The sequence below is a fragment of the Myxocyprinus asiaticus genome, chromosome 6 (genome assembly GCF_019703515.2).
Source record: "Myxocyprinus asiaticus isolate MX2 ecotype Aquarium Trade chromosome 6, UBuf_Myxa_2, whole genome shotgun sequence".
NCBI classification, from domain to species: Eukaryota; Metazoa; Chordata; class Actinopteri; order Cypriniformes; family Catostomidae; genus Myxocyprinus; species Myxocyprinus asiaticus.
The window spans coordinates 35765988-35781142 of record NC_059349.1 but is presented as its reverse complement, the minus strand read 5'-3'; the positions used below and the strand labels follow the sequence as shown (position 1 = coordinate 35781142).

Here is a 15155-nt window from a genome sequence, read left to right as displayed (position 1 = left end):
CTAATAAATATAGCTTAGGTTATAATATATTTTCCTGCCACAACCATTGGTCACAGTAAACCTTTTCATGAGGGTCAATGCTTTTACGTTTCATTTTGGGCACAGTTTAGTTAGCTTTGTTAGCATTTGTGAAGACCATTAAAGGGATAGGTCTCCCAAAAATAAAAATTCTTTCATCATTTGCTCACCCTCTTGTTGTTCTAAACCTGAATGACTTTCTTACTTCTGAGGAATACCAAAGTAGATGTTAGGAATTGTGTAAGTCTTGTTTAAGGCCGCAGTCACTATTAATTTTTATTGCATCTTTACTGGCATACAATGAACATGAAAGACGACTGAGGCCAACATTCTTCATGACGTCGTCTTTTGTGTTCTACATAATAAATAAAGTCATATGGGTTTTGAGCAATGTGAGGGTGAGTTAATGATTTCGGGTGACATATCCCTTTAAATTGTAGTTTAACAAGGTAACAGCAAGCACTTTTTTTTTTTTTTTTTACATCATATGATAGCATCAGTTTTGTTCTTGTGAAAATGAGCAACATTTACTGGTTGTGTGAGCTGTCAGATTTGCAAATGACTGCTTCTTTTTAACAGGCTCTTTCCAATAAATCAATTGAAACAAACTTACTGAACGGGGTGATGAAGTGATTAGTGAGTTAAAATGACCCCAGTCAGATTCACTTGCTAAATCAGACGTTACCACAGTTAATCACATTTGACTTGAAACAGCACAAAAACCTCTCCTGGAACAGTGGAAAATCAATTAAAAACATGTAATAGAAAAAAAAATTAAACATGAAAGATTTAGTTTTTCATCCTTTATAGTGACCATTTGTTTTGTTTATTCAAGATTGTTTTTTATTGATAGATTTTGATTTGAATAATCATTGATTTGTTAACTTTCTAATTCGCCATGTATTTATCCACCAATTTACTTGTGTTCTATTTGATTCATTAACTGATTATTGATTTGTCAATTGACATTAATGGGCAAAGTGACCATTAGGCCCATAAATGTTTTTACAAATACAGCCACAACTCAATCATAAAGACCTGGAACATTACGCCTGAAAAGTCCCAGCTGAAATGACAGATTAGACACACATAACATGCAGTGTTATTTTAGAGTCATAAAAGTCATTTTATATATAATGCAAGGGTCAGTTAACAACACTATACCACTGTACATGGCTCACTGCTCTCTAGATTTGAAATTAATAATGCATTAGGACCTAACATTGGAGTTTTCAGGGAGTCAATTTACTATTTCTATGGAGCACTGCAAAGTGAGCATTTTTTGAGGGCTCTGACATGCTGAAATGGGCTTTGGTGACATTTAGATATTGACTCAGGCTTATTGCACAGGCATGTTAGTTTGTTTTAGACAACAGCATATGCTCAGCACTCTACCGCTTCTGAAGAAGAACAAACAGGTGCATGATTTCGATGATAATAAGGCATTAAAATATCTCCTTGTTTCCTAGGTAACGGAGACCAGAACGGGGCCTCTCGGATGCAGTAACTACGACAGCCTGGATTCCGTCAGCTCCGTCTTAGTGCACAGCCCAGAAAATAAAATCCATCTGAAAGGTATGACAACTGTTTTGGTCTTTAGAACAACAACAATGCAGCTAGTTCTGCTCTTACTTGTATCAAATGTGCTGGTGATGTAAAGTAAGGGGGACATTCAGACCGAACATTTTTTGCACTAAGAAAAAGCTAGATGCAATACAATGAATAGAACAGAATATATATATATATATATATATATATATATATATATATATATATATATATATATATATATATATTTTTTTTTTTTTTTTTTTTTTTATAAAAGTTATTTTAAACTGACATATTGTCTAAAAACGTGGCAGTCCTGACACTGAAAAACAGTGAGAGGTGGCATCAAAGATGTCCGTCATGAACATGTTTACATAGTAAAACAATTGAAAAACAGCACAGACAGACACAAAAACGCGTTCAGTGTAAACAACCTCTAAGATATGCAGAAATTTTTCACTAAGGCCATTTTTTAGTCCTCAGTTAAACTCAGGACTTAATGGCGAAGTATTAGTGATTTATTTATAGCAATAGCATATACTGTAGAAAACCATATAGAAAACATCTACCATTTTATATGAATTTCACATGCTTGGGATTTGTAGTTTTAAATAGGTCCTCTACAAGTAATCATCTAGGTTAATGAGCTCAGAGGATTATATTTTCAAAATACAGAAAGGTCAAACCAGTGACCAGTATTAGCTTAACCGAAGCAATGTGAAAAATTAGGAAACCTACCATTAATGTTCCATAACTAGCAGTGCAATGAAGCAAGTTACTTTGTACATATATTAGTGATTCGTGGTTAATGATCTTGGATTCTAATTCAGAATGAATGATAACTGTACAAGTCAAATGAATAAAATTTAAATTTGAACTAAAACTGGAACACTTTAAAGTACCATGAAGAGTATGTATGTGTATGCGTGTGTACACACACACACACACACACACACACACACACATATATATATATACACACACACATACATGTATATCACTGATATACACTCGTGAGCACTTTATTAGGAACACCTGTACACCTACTTATTCATAGGAATATCTACACAGCCAATCGTGTGGCAGCAGTGCAATGCATAAAATCATGCAGATATGGGTCAGGAGCTTCAGTTAATGTTCACATCAACCATCAGAATGGGGGAAAAATGTGATCTCAGGTCATTTCAACTGTGGCATGATTGTTGGTGCCAGATGGGTTGGTTTGAGTATTTCTGTAACTGTTGATCTCCTGGGATTTTCATGCACAATAGTCTCTAGAGTTTACTCAGAGTGGTGCCAAAAACAAAAAACATCCAGTGAACAGCAGTTCTGCAGATGGAAACGCCTTGTTGATGAGAGAGGTCAACGGAGAATGGACAGACTGGTTTGAGCTGAGAGAAAGGCTACGGTAACTCAGATGACCACTCTGTACAATTGTAGAGAGCAGAATAGCATCTCAGAATGCACAACATGTTGAACCTTGAAGTGGATGGGCTCAAGAAGACCATGTCACACACTTTATTAGGACCATGGTGTTCCTAATAATGTGCTTGGTGTGTGTATATACGGTATATAAATTTAGCTCAAATTTGTTTTCAAAGAAAGTATCCAGTGTGAAATGTTTTAGGGAAATGCATTTTATACATTCCTTATGTTTGTGGCAGACCATGCTCTGATCCAAGTGTTTATTTTTGCATAAGCTAAGTGTCAATTTGTGTTGTAAGATCTCTCTCAACTTATCAACACAAACTGTCCTTCAAGAGTATTAATCTCTTGTTATTATTGGCATAGCAGATCTTGAATTCTTGAATAAATGCATTGCTTTGGTTGTTTGTTTATGCTCACTGTAGCTTTTGGTGGTTAAATGAAATAAATGAGAAACAAATGCCTTAGTAAAGTTACTATGCAAACTATTAAAAAAGGAAAAAAGGAATTTTAGTCAGTTGTACTTTTCCAGGCTTCTCATAGTTCTTAAAAATTACAATGTGTCCTACATTTTGCAAGAGCAAAATTTTATTTGTAGATATATGAAACATTGCAACTAACTATTTGAGGTAACCCTACAATTTCTTTATTTTTTTTCAATTATTTTTTATTATTATATTTATTATTATTAGAAGCCAATGTGCTTTCAGAGTTTTGCTTTTAAATACTTTAATAGTGAAGTATGTCATTTCTGTGTCACTTTAACGTCACCAAATAGAGTAGCAAAAATACGTTTTCAAACTGGTTTCCAAACACTCCCCATGTATGGTATTGGTCAAACAAATAGATGCCTGCCTCAAACTCGCAACTTTGGCTGAACCAATGTTGCTAGGGGCTGCTCAGAATGATCAAGAAAACATTGTAACAGAGCTACCGTGTTTACACTTTTCAAGGGAATCAACCTACAAATGGCTTACATGTACTGTAAGTGTCTCTGCGTAATAAGCTGCAATAGGAGAAGGTATTTTAACATTAAAAAAATATTCACAAAACCTTTAACTCTTTCAGGCAGGTTGAATGCTTTGCTTAATTTGTAAAAGGGTGACTGACAGCAGATCTGGCGGAAGAGCACAGGACTTGCTAACATGCGTATTGTCTCCATGCTTTCAAAGCTAGTGAGAGGTTACATTAAGACATTTAGACTTGCAATAATGTGCCTCACACTCTTGTTAAAGCAGTGTCACCGCAAGTCAGACGTAGTTGTAGCAAAAGAGAATAAAGTAATAGGAATGAAAGGTGCAAAGACGAAGGTTTTAAACCTCTAGCCATTGCTAGTTATATATGTGGCCTGTGACGATTTCCACTGCCTTCTTGACATTGACATTTAAATTGTCAACCCACTTAATACTGCCATCTCCTGAAGCAAGCTCCCTGCTGCCCAGAATCTTGTAACTATTTTAATGAGCAGCCACAGGGTTCTGTACCAAAGCTTATCTTTTGCTGAGTGTTTTGGAGGTAAAAGTAGGGAACGAAACTGTCAGAGATAGAAGGGTTTGTCTTCTCTAGACTCAACAGATAAATCAAGTGCTCTGGTACATCTGTGCTATTTTTTTAATTGTTCTATGTACAGTGTCAATCAGATGCCCATTGCATTTGGTCTCACTGTTGTTTTCGGCATCTCACATCATGAGCACTGGAGTTTTAATACAGTCTGTCAAGTTAAAAATAGTCCTTGTAAAACATGTCTCAAAAAGGCACTTTTAAAAACGTGTCTCAAGACCTCTGTGTTCTGATTCATTCATTTGCAGTTCAGCAGTTTCAAAGCAAAAATTTTGTGTGAATTGTGTGCATTTTTGTTTTTTGTTTTTATATTTTTTTTAGGCTGTCAATGTTAAAATACTAACTTAAGATATTAATTTAATATGTTTTACATTTACCGAATTTGAGATATATATATATATATATATATATATATATATATATATATATATATATATATATATATATATATATTTCTGTTTCATTCTGCTTACTAAAGATAATTGAAATTATTTTATTCTTTTGAAAGGCCCAGTTTTTAACAGTAAAAAAAAATATACAGTATATATTTTTTTTAAATATCCTTGCGACCTACGTCACTGGGTTTTGTAAAGGACTTTTATCTGTAAAGTTGCTTTGGAATTTTATTGTGAAAAATGCTATTCAAATATATTTAATTTGACTTGAAAAATTTTCTCTTCAGGTTTATACATCTAAAATTACTTTATGGAAGCCCTGAACCACAAGGTGAAAAAAAAAAAAAAAAAAAAAAAAAACAATCACTAGGTGAATTCATTTTTAGGTGTCTTCGTGCCTTCCTTTTTCTCTCTGAATTTTTTTTCTATGAATGTTTTTTTTTTCTTTCTCTGAAGAGAGAGAGAGAAAAAAATGTTGGACATAGGCTCATCTAAGACACCTAGTGATCTATGTTTTCACCTTGCGGTTCAGGGCTTCCATATGACTCTAATAGTGGGAAGAAGATATATTCTTTGTCAACTTTTACAAAGTAATATTTTCTTTGACTTAAGTACAACAACATAAAGCCGATTATATAAATTTAGAAACCACACACCTTTATAATATCACCCACAATGCTGTTCTTATACATGGGTCTGTGTGTGTGTGTGTACATACTGTAAATATATAGTTTAGTTTTTTATATTTAAAAAGGAGGTCCCTCAAAAGGTGATCAAAGTTTGAAAAACACTGGTGTACATTGTTGATGCAACAAGGTACCACTGAAAATTATGCCATAGCGAAAATAAAAAAAATATTAGGCTCTTTTTTTTTTTTCCACATACATTGGGTATAGTTGTTACAGAATTTCCATTGGTGTGAAATATATATATATATATATATATATATATATATATATATATATATATATATATATATATATATATATAAAAAAAAATTAAAAACAAATCACACAACTAGTTTTTGTAATTTATTATTGCTGTGACTTGTGAATACTCGGGTACTCATGCCCATCCCTTATTTATATATGCTTGCATATTATTACATAGGTTCTTATTATTTGCTTTCTTTCATTTAGTCATGTGGGCTGCCCATGATATGTTCTATGAAAGCTTTGTGTCCTATTAGAGAGCGGAATTTAGACCCCTTAAAATAAGGATATCGGGCCTTAGATATAATGGAGGGCTGAAATAATTCACAGGAAAAATAAATGTTCCTCTTTTTCTCTTTAAAAAGACTCCAATTGTGGAGGAGGGGGCACAAGAGTAGCTATTTAGCTGTCACCAAAATGAAAGCCATCCAAGTCAGTCTCTTTTGTGTGGATCCCCACACTGTTGGATCTTTGCCCAGCAGAAGCCAAGGCATAAGAGGAAGACTACATGTAATTTTGTCTCTTGTTTTCCACAATTCAACGCATAAATACTAAGGAACACATCAAATATTCACACTCTGTAAAGAATTTTAAAAGCCTGAATGTGAAGGCAAAAGACATTGATTCTCTCTTGAAGGATGTCTGACCTGGCAAAGCTGTGAAGAGCATTTTCTCAGATAATATATTTAGCAGGTGTTCAGCACCTACAGCTGGGCTGTGGAATCTGAATATTTCACTTCGTGGTGGAATCGCTGGAGGATTAATGTATTTGGCACTGAATGCATTTATAAGTAATTCATAGGTAATTATTGATCAAGAGGCTTTAGGATATCACATTTATGGGGGGTTTTGCAAAATGTATGATATTTATTTATTTACATGTTAGCTCTCATTGTACCGCCATGTTGCTGCTTGTCCCAATTGCTCAAATAATCAATAATCAGGTCATGGGCAAATGTCAATACTATTGCCTGCTATCAAAATATTTAATCAGGCAGGAGAATTCCACATCGATTCCCTGTTTGCAGCGTGACAGTAGTTCATGACAGAGGTTTATGACTGAATGACCTTGCCACAGAGATTGTTGGTCTTTATTCATCCCATTACCCAATTACTGCGCTGACATAGCAGACCTCTGTCCCAAATAGAACTCCACTAACTGACGCTGCCTGCCTCTCTGACCCACTTTAAATGCTGTATGTTTCCCAGCTTTGGTCTCTGTCCCGTATTGCTTAGCCAATGGAGGGTAATGGAACAATAATAAAATACCTTTATTGCATTGTTTTAAATGGAGACTTAAAATAGAAAATATATTACTTTGAGAGTAAAATGGGGTAGAGAGAAAGACATAGTGTAGAGAAAGAGGAGAGGACAGTTGCTGGGAGGGTAAATAATGGTGTCCTATGACTCAGGAATTGATTTTTCAGCATCCATATGGGAATGCAAAGCCCAGTGGTTCCCCCAACAACTTACCTATGTCTATAAAATTACCTGTAAAATATTCTATCAGCCAATACACACTCAATGAACACTTTATTAGGAACACCTGTACAACTACTTATTCATGCACTAATCTAATAAGCCAATTGTGGGGCAGCAGTGCAGTGCATAAAATCATTCAGATACGGGTCAGGAGCTTCAGTTAATGTTCACATCAACCATCAGATTGGGGAAAAAAATGTGATCTCAGTGATTTCGATCGTGGCATGATTGTTGGTGCCAGATGGGCTGGTTTGAGTATTTCTGTAACTGCTTATCTCCTGGGATTTTCAGGCACAACAGTTTCTAGAGTTTACTCGGAATGGTGCCAAACCAGTGAGTGGCAGTTCTGCGGATGAAAACGCCTTGCTGATGAGAGAGGTCCACAGAGAATGGCCAGGGCCCCGTTTCCCAATAAAGATCGATCTTAGCGGTTTAGAGCGTTTTCTACGAGTAATTTTATGAACGTTCGTTATATTTCACGTACATTTCCCAACACTGCACTTAACATGAATGTGTGAGGATGCAGTTTAAATGCTACTTAAAGGTGCAGTATGTAAGATTCAGAAACCCTTGTTAATAATGACACCTGTGGTCGTTAAGTGAACTGCTGTGTGTGCTCACGCACACACTCCATAGGGACGCGAGCGAGCGAGCATCGACCAAAACAATGACGTAACGTACAAAGAGACAACGTGATTCACCGACATCATGCTGATAGATGAGGTAGCATAATTAAAATGACACAGTTATGATTGTTTCACTACAAACTTTGTGGCTGTATATTATATTTGACTCTCCAGTGCCGGAACAGGGCTAAAAGAAAGTGTGGATATAGGACTGACTATATCCACACTATATCCACAGCGAGACTGTATGCATGATACATAGGCTAACGTATAAATGCAGTCAATGTCGGCATTAGCTAGCTAGCCAGCTTTATCAATAGCTGTTAGCTAAATATGGTGGATGATGACAGTAGCTGTTTATAAAATAGACTGTACATTATAAATATGTCGACACAATTCAGTATTGATGATACCATCACAACTGTAATTTTGATATATCGATGTGCTATTGTTTTATAATAATAGAATGTATATATGTTCAGTATAACCAAGTTATCTTACACTAATGAATGGGTCTTTTTGCATTATCTTGAACATTGTCTAGCATTCATTTCATGTGTTATTGTAGTTTAGCTAAAATTACACAGATCAATCCTTATGGCACTATATTTCACATACTTTGCAGTTATGTAAGCTTACCTGTCCAGTAAGAAGAATGCCAATTCAGGGTTGGTTTTGATCCCCAAAACCGAATGAAGGTCCCTACAGGAATTAAATGCCCTGCCTATGTTCACTCTAGTTTTCGCTCGACCACGATCACATTCCCACTTAGCCAGACTGGATTCAGTAGATAAATGTTTTTGTTTTTGTTTTTTTGGCTTACTCAGAGTTTGTGTAGGAGTCGGTGTTGTGCTGGGAGCCGGACATTTGCTGGATTCCATCTCTAAGATAACGTTACCTAGTGTTGCAGTTTGTTGTCACTGTTGAATAGCAGAAGAGAATCACTGAGGCAAGGCTCTCAGGAGCACGCATAAATGTCACATCCTATGGATTTTCCCGGCAAAAGCGACCTGCTCCCTTCGCATGAAAATCAGTCTACAGGATTTAATAGGCAACATAGGAAGTCTGGGAAGGGCAAATTTTTTTTAAGTTACATTACAAGCCGTTCACACATTGGCAAAAAAAGGGCGAATATTACATGAAAATTGTTACATATTGCACCTTTTAATAAAGTCCCTGTCCAATGTGAAGTGCTAAAATGTGACCGTATAGTGCTGTTCGTCATTGTAACCTCATTATATTTGTGCGTAATTTTACAATAATTTGTAATTTACCTCACTAAAATTTGTTTTCAAATATTTTCTTAAATATTCGACCTAATTAACTACATATTTACATATTGTATTTACAATAATTTTGTGCAGAATGATCTATTTATTTTACACAATCTGCTTCCATAATCAGGTGTACATTTGTAATATTTTGTTTTCACAAATTCCTCTCTGTATAAAAGCTTACAGGATTAGTGAAGACAGTGGAGGCCCTGTGTATGATCCTTCTAATTACAATCATTCATTGAATATTACGAGGTTCAACGTGTTATCGCGGAGCGCAAAAAAGGAGCCGTTTGGAAGATGCGCTTTAGGGACATTCACCAATAAAGTGGAGGTCTGCTCTTTACTCCCTAAAGTGATTACAGTGACAGCAATGGTGCATATGCGGTGCTACACAACACAAAAAGCAAGAGAACCTTTGGGTGTCATAGAGGAAGAGTTGATGAGGATAAAAGTGTCTGCCAAATGAATAAATGTAAATGTAGGATGATGGGCAAATATATATGGATGATTATCATGCACAGTAGCAAGTTAATTACTTTTTTCTTCTCTCTAATATTAATTTATACAGTTGTCTGCATCAATCATGCCACCACTTTGTTACCAACTAGTCCTCACAAATAACTGTATTTGTTTACTAATTAATATATTAATATATTTAGACTATGCATTTTATGATGATGATGATGATGATGTATTATTATTATTATTATTATTATTATTTATAAGACTTGTCTGTTAAATAAAAAATAAATAAAACACATGTATCCTGATATTAAAGTCTCAGCATAAAGTGTCCCTATTGGTATTTAAATGTATGGAGTGTAATTTTGTGATTGTCCTTAAGGTGTCTGCATAAGTCTATGTGTTAACGATGCTCTTAGTGCTGTACGATTACTTCAGAGCACTCGTAAATCTACGAGCATTTTCAAGAACTACTTACTGTAAGTTACGATGCTTTTGGGAAATGAGCCGCAAAACTAAGATGAATCGTAAGCTGGATTCTAAGATCTACTTAGGCTTACGATGCTTTTGGGGAAACAAGGCCCAGACTTGCTATGGTAACTTAGATAACCACTTTGTACAATTGTAGTGAGCAGAATAGCATCTCAGAATGCACAACACATTGAACATTGTGGCGAATGGGCTACAACAGCAGAATACCATATCGGGCACATTATTAGGACCATAGTGATTCTAATAAAGTGTAAGGTGAGTACAAAATACTTAATTAAACACTATTATTAAAAAAATGAAAGTTTGATTATTTATGTTCACTTTCATAAATAAAGTGTGTGCAAGAGATATGATGGAACTTATGACAGATCAATACATGAGCAACACTTGATATCGTGCTGAATTTACAAAGAGAAAGAGCAAGAGTTACTGTAGTAATTTATGAGTTTCTTACAGAAAAAAGGTCAGCCATACATGTCAACATAGCTACTTATTTGTTACTTGGTAAATATTTGTTAGATATCAATGTAAACAGGGTCCATAAATAACACTCGACTTGCGCCAAATGTGAGAAAAAATTGCCTCTGGTGAGTAAATAAAACGGTAACATTATTACCAACTTCATCATTACATGCTTTAGATTGAACAGTGAGAACAACAATCTGACCTTTGCTAAATAAAGTGATGTGCATAATTCAAATCAAACTGTTTGTTAAAGGTAACATCTGCCTTGACCCACACATCTTTAAGCATCTTTTGCCTCAGTGGAAAATTTACAGTCAGATGTTTATTTCAGATGCCTATAGTTTTTTCTCCAGAACCCCATTAGATACATGTGGAATATTCATTAAAGTGAGCCAACAAAATACTATGTGAGGAAAAAAATCATGATGGTATACTTATTTTATTTTTTTCTGAGAGGTGCACTGGAGGTGTTAATCACTTGACCATCAGAACTCCCTGCTGAGTTAATGGCTTCAAGCACTGAAGAAACACATATGTTTTGTTTGAAAATATCATTCTGTCACTGAGAAGAATTGATTAGATGACAAGATGTCAAGCTGATCTGAACTTTATTTATTTATTTATTTATTTATTTATTTATTTATTTATTTATTTTTTTTATCAGGCTGAGCTGCATATATTACAAACGCTGATTAAAATCTATAGTGATTCTGTCATTCTGCAGAAATAATCCAAAAGCAACTAATGACAGATAAAAATAACCTTGACGGACATATTACAGTTTTGGTGCATTTTAAAATATAACCTTGTGAAACCCAACTAAACAATGAAGAAAATGCAACATTGTAACTATTTTAGCACATGTTTCTAAACAATCAAGCAAACTACAGGTCTGAAAACGTACCAAATCACTCTATTGCAATTGCAGTTTTACTCATGTTGTTATATTGTTAGAGAGATGGCAAGTTTTTAATCGGCAAGTGTGTCATACCTCAGCAAAACAGTCTGCATGTTTGACACCCTCGCTCAAAATGAGTTGTTTTGAGTCTGCTAGTGTAGAGTCAGCTTTATGGTGACTTTGCCAACAAGAAAACTCATAAATGTATACATGTATTATTTATTTTGTGTACACACAAACACACACACACACACACACACACTATATATATATATATATTTATATATATATATGTATATATTTGTGTGTGTGTGTGTGTGTGTGTGTGTGTATATATACATGTATATACAGTACTGTGCAAAGGTTTTAGGCTCTTGTGAAAAATGTTGCATAGTGAGGATGTCTTCAAAAATAATGCCATAAATAGTTTTCATTTATCACTTAACATCATACAAAGTCCAGTAAACATAAAAAAGCTAAATCAATATTTGGTGTGGCCACCTTTGCCTTTAAAACAGCCCCAACTCTCCTAGGTACACCTGGACACAATTTTTCTTGGTTGTTGGCAAATTGGATGTTCCAAGCTTCTTGGAGAATTCACCACAGTTCTTCTATCTATTTAGGCTGTCTCAATTGATTCTGTCTCTTCATGTAATCCCAGACTGACACAATGTTCAGTGGGGGGCACTGTGGGGGCAATGCCATCTCTTGCAGAGCGCCCTGTTCTTCTATTCTTATATTTTCTATTTTCAAAAGTAATGTTTGGGAGTCTAAAATGTATTTTTCCTATTGACACACTAAAGCTTATGATATAAATAAGCATAGACAAATGTTTTTGTGAAACATCTTAAGAGCCTAAAACTTTTGCACAGTACTGTGTGTGTGTATATATATATATTATAATGTGGTACTGCGGCTTTAAGAAAGGGTTTTCCCAGAACCGCTTGCTGTCGAATGCTGGTCAAGCAAGTGTGTCACTGTCTGAGCAGGATGCTACCAATCAGTAAAACATTTGTTCATCACACAAGGTTGTTGGTCTGAAGTCATTACAATGGCGACAAGTGATTAAGCAGTCATACAACTAGGAAATAAAACACAAACATGGCAAAAATACGAACTTTAGCAGTGAGTATCATTTCAAGTTGTTCCGCCTGGATTTAGGACCCAGTGAAAAACCTCGGATCGCTGTACTGAGAAAATTGCCGTGTTAGAACACTGCCTGTGGGAAAAAAAAAAAAAGAGAAAAGATTAAAACACAGTGGATACAATGCAGCTGCGAACTATAAATGCAAATTAACACAATTTGTAAAAGTCTGGGTATACATAAACAACAAACCAAACGCAGTTCACTAACGCATTCTACTGTCTCTCGCTAAAGAATGGCCACAGCTGCTGAACTGCCATACTTTCCAAGATTTTATATCAACACAGACCAAGGATCTCTCGCATTGAAATGTAAAAAATGGATAGTAAGATTTGAAATATTTTTGACAGCCATTGATGTAACCAGTAAAACCAGAAAAAGAACAATGCTACTGTACTATGCAGGTGAACAAGTACAAGACATTTTTGAAACAATCCCAGAAAATGGTGCCTGTGATGACTATGATAAAGCCGTACAAGTTCTGACAGAATACTTCAATCCGAGTCACAATGTTGAGTATGAAGTATACGTCTTCAGACAAGCTAAACAAAAACCAGGAGAGACAATTAATCTTGCAGCAACCTGTGAATTTTCAAATGCAGAAAGAGAAATAAAATCTCAAATCATACTTACCTGTTCATCATCACCACTACGGAGGAGAGCACTAAGAGACAGCAGTTTGACATTGAAACAACTTTTGGAATAATGCCAGTGCATTTGAAACATCAGAAACACAGGCAGCTGGCATTGAAAATAACACACAAGTCAGTAAAACCGAATGTGTTGCAGTGATAACAAAGACAAACTAAAAAAAAAGATGATAAGTAAAAGCCAACAACAGAAAACAGTACAAAGAAAACAACAGTCAACATGCAGAAATTGTGGCGACTCTTTTCCACATCCTGGTGGACAAACATCATGTCCAGATAGAGGGCTGTCATGCAAATCCTGTGGCAAACCAAATCATTTTGCACGCTGTTGTTTCAGCAAACTACACATGGAACAAGACCACAGAACACATACAAAACCGCCACAGAGACAGAGTATTACACATAAATTGAGAACAATACAGATAAATGAAAACAGCCCACCAAGAGACCAAGAGTCAGCTGCAACCTCAAGTACAGATGATATCTATGTCATGCAAGCACTTTCAAACATCAAACAACCAATGACAAAAGTCTGGATATCTCAACAACCTCTGGACATACTAATTGACACTGGAGTTACAGTCAATCTTCTTGACAAAAATGCCCATGACAGAGTAAAAATGATGACAAAACTGGAACCAACAAACAAGAAAATATTACCATATGGCAAGCAACACCCTCTTCCACTGCTTGGCAAGCTAACCACTGATGTTACAGCTCACGGAAGAACCACTGAAGCAACATTCTATGTGGTTCAAGGTGATCATGGTTCACTACTCAGTACCAAAACAGCCTCAGAACTTGTACTCATTCACATTGTCTACTCTGCAGACATATTTCAGCGTACCCTTTCTGTTGCTGATCAGCTCATGCGACAATACCCAAACATTATGAAGGGCATTGGAAAACTGAAAAGTGTTCAAGTTAAGCTACACATTGATGACAGTGTCAAGCCTGTCATCCAGCCACATCGTCACATCCCTTTCCACATCCATAAAAGGTGGAGAAAGAACTGCAACTCCTTGAAGATCAAGGCTTCATAGAAAAAGTGGAAGGTCCAACACCATGGGTCTCACACATTGTAGCAATGCCTAAGCCCAAAAATCCAGAAAAGATACGCATTTGCATTGACATGCGCTTGCCAAACCAAGCTGTACACATTTCACCAATGGTGGATGACATCATCCACAATCTCAATGGAGTAGTGATGTTCTCTAAACTGGACCTCAACTCAGGTTATCACCAGCTTGAGCTAGCACCTGAGTCCAGATACATCACAACATTTTCAACCCATGTTGGAATGAGAAGGTACACAAGGCTCATCTTCGGTATCTCATCTGCAGCTGAAATCTTTCAAAATACCATTCAACAGGTTCTGCAAGGTATCCCTGGAGTTAGACATTTCAGTGACGACATCCTGGTATATGGCACCACAGCAGATGCCCACAACAGATCTCTCGAAGCAGTTTTTCGTAGACTGCATGAAAACAACTTAACAATCAACAAGGACAAATGTGAATTTCACAAAACGTCCCTGGAGTTCTTTGGATACTTGTTCTCCAATTGTGGCATCGCAGCTGACCCCCAAAAAATTGAGGCAATCACCTGTATGACACCTCCACAAACTCAGAGTGAGGTAAGAAGCCTCCTAGGAATGGCCAATTGCAGTGCAAGATTCATTCCTGACTATTCGTCAATCACACAACCTTTGAGAGAACTCACAAAGAAAGACTCCGAATGGCTTTGGGGTAAAGAGCAAGCAGATGCACTGACGACTCTTA

The 15155-nt window shown here is 35.9% G+C and overlaps 1 protein-coding gene across 1 annotated transcript in view; it reads left to right on the top strand.

The window, feature by feature from the left end:
- Window positions 1-15155, top strand: part of LOC127442221 (BMP/retinoic acid-inducible neural-specific protein 3-like) — a 180051-nt gene that overhangs the window by 100719 nt on the left and 64177 nt on the right. The window contains exon 5 of the mRNA XM_051700090.1: window positions 1488-1593. Within this exon, the coding sequence (XP_051556050.1) occupies window positions 1488-1593 (106 nt within the window). The remainder of the gene's footprint in view (window positions 1-1487; window positions 1594-15155) is intronic.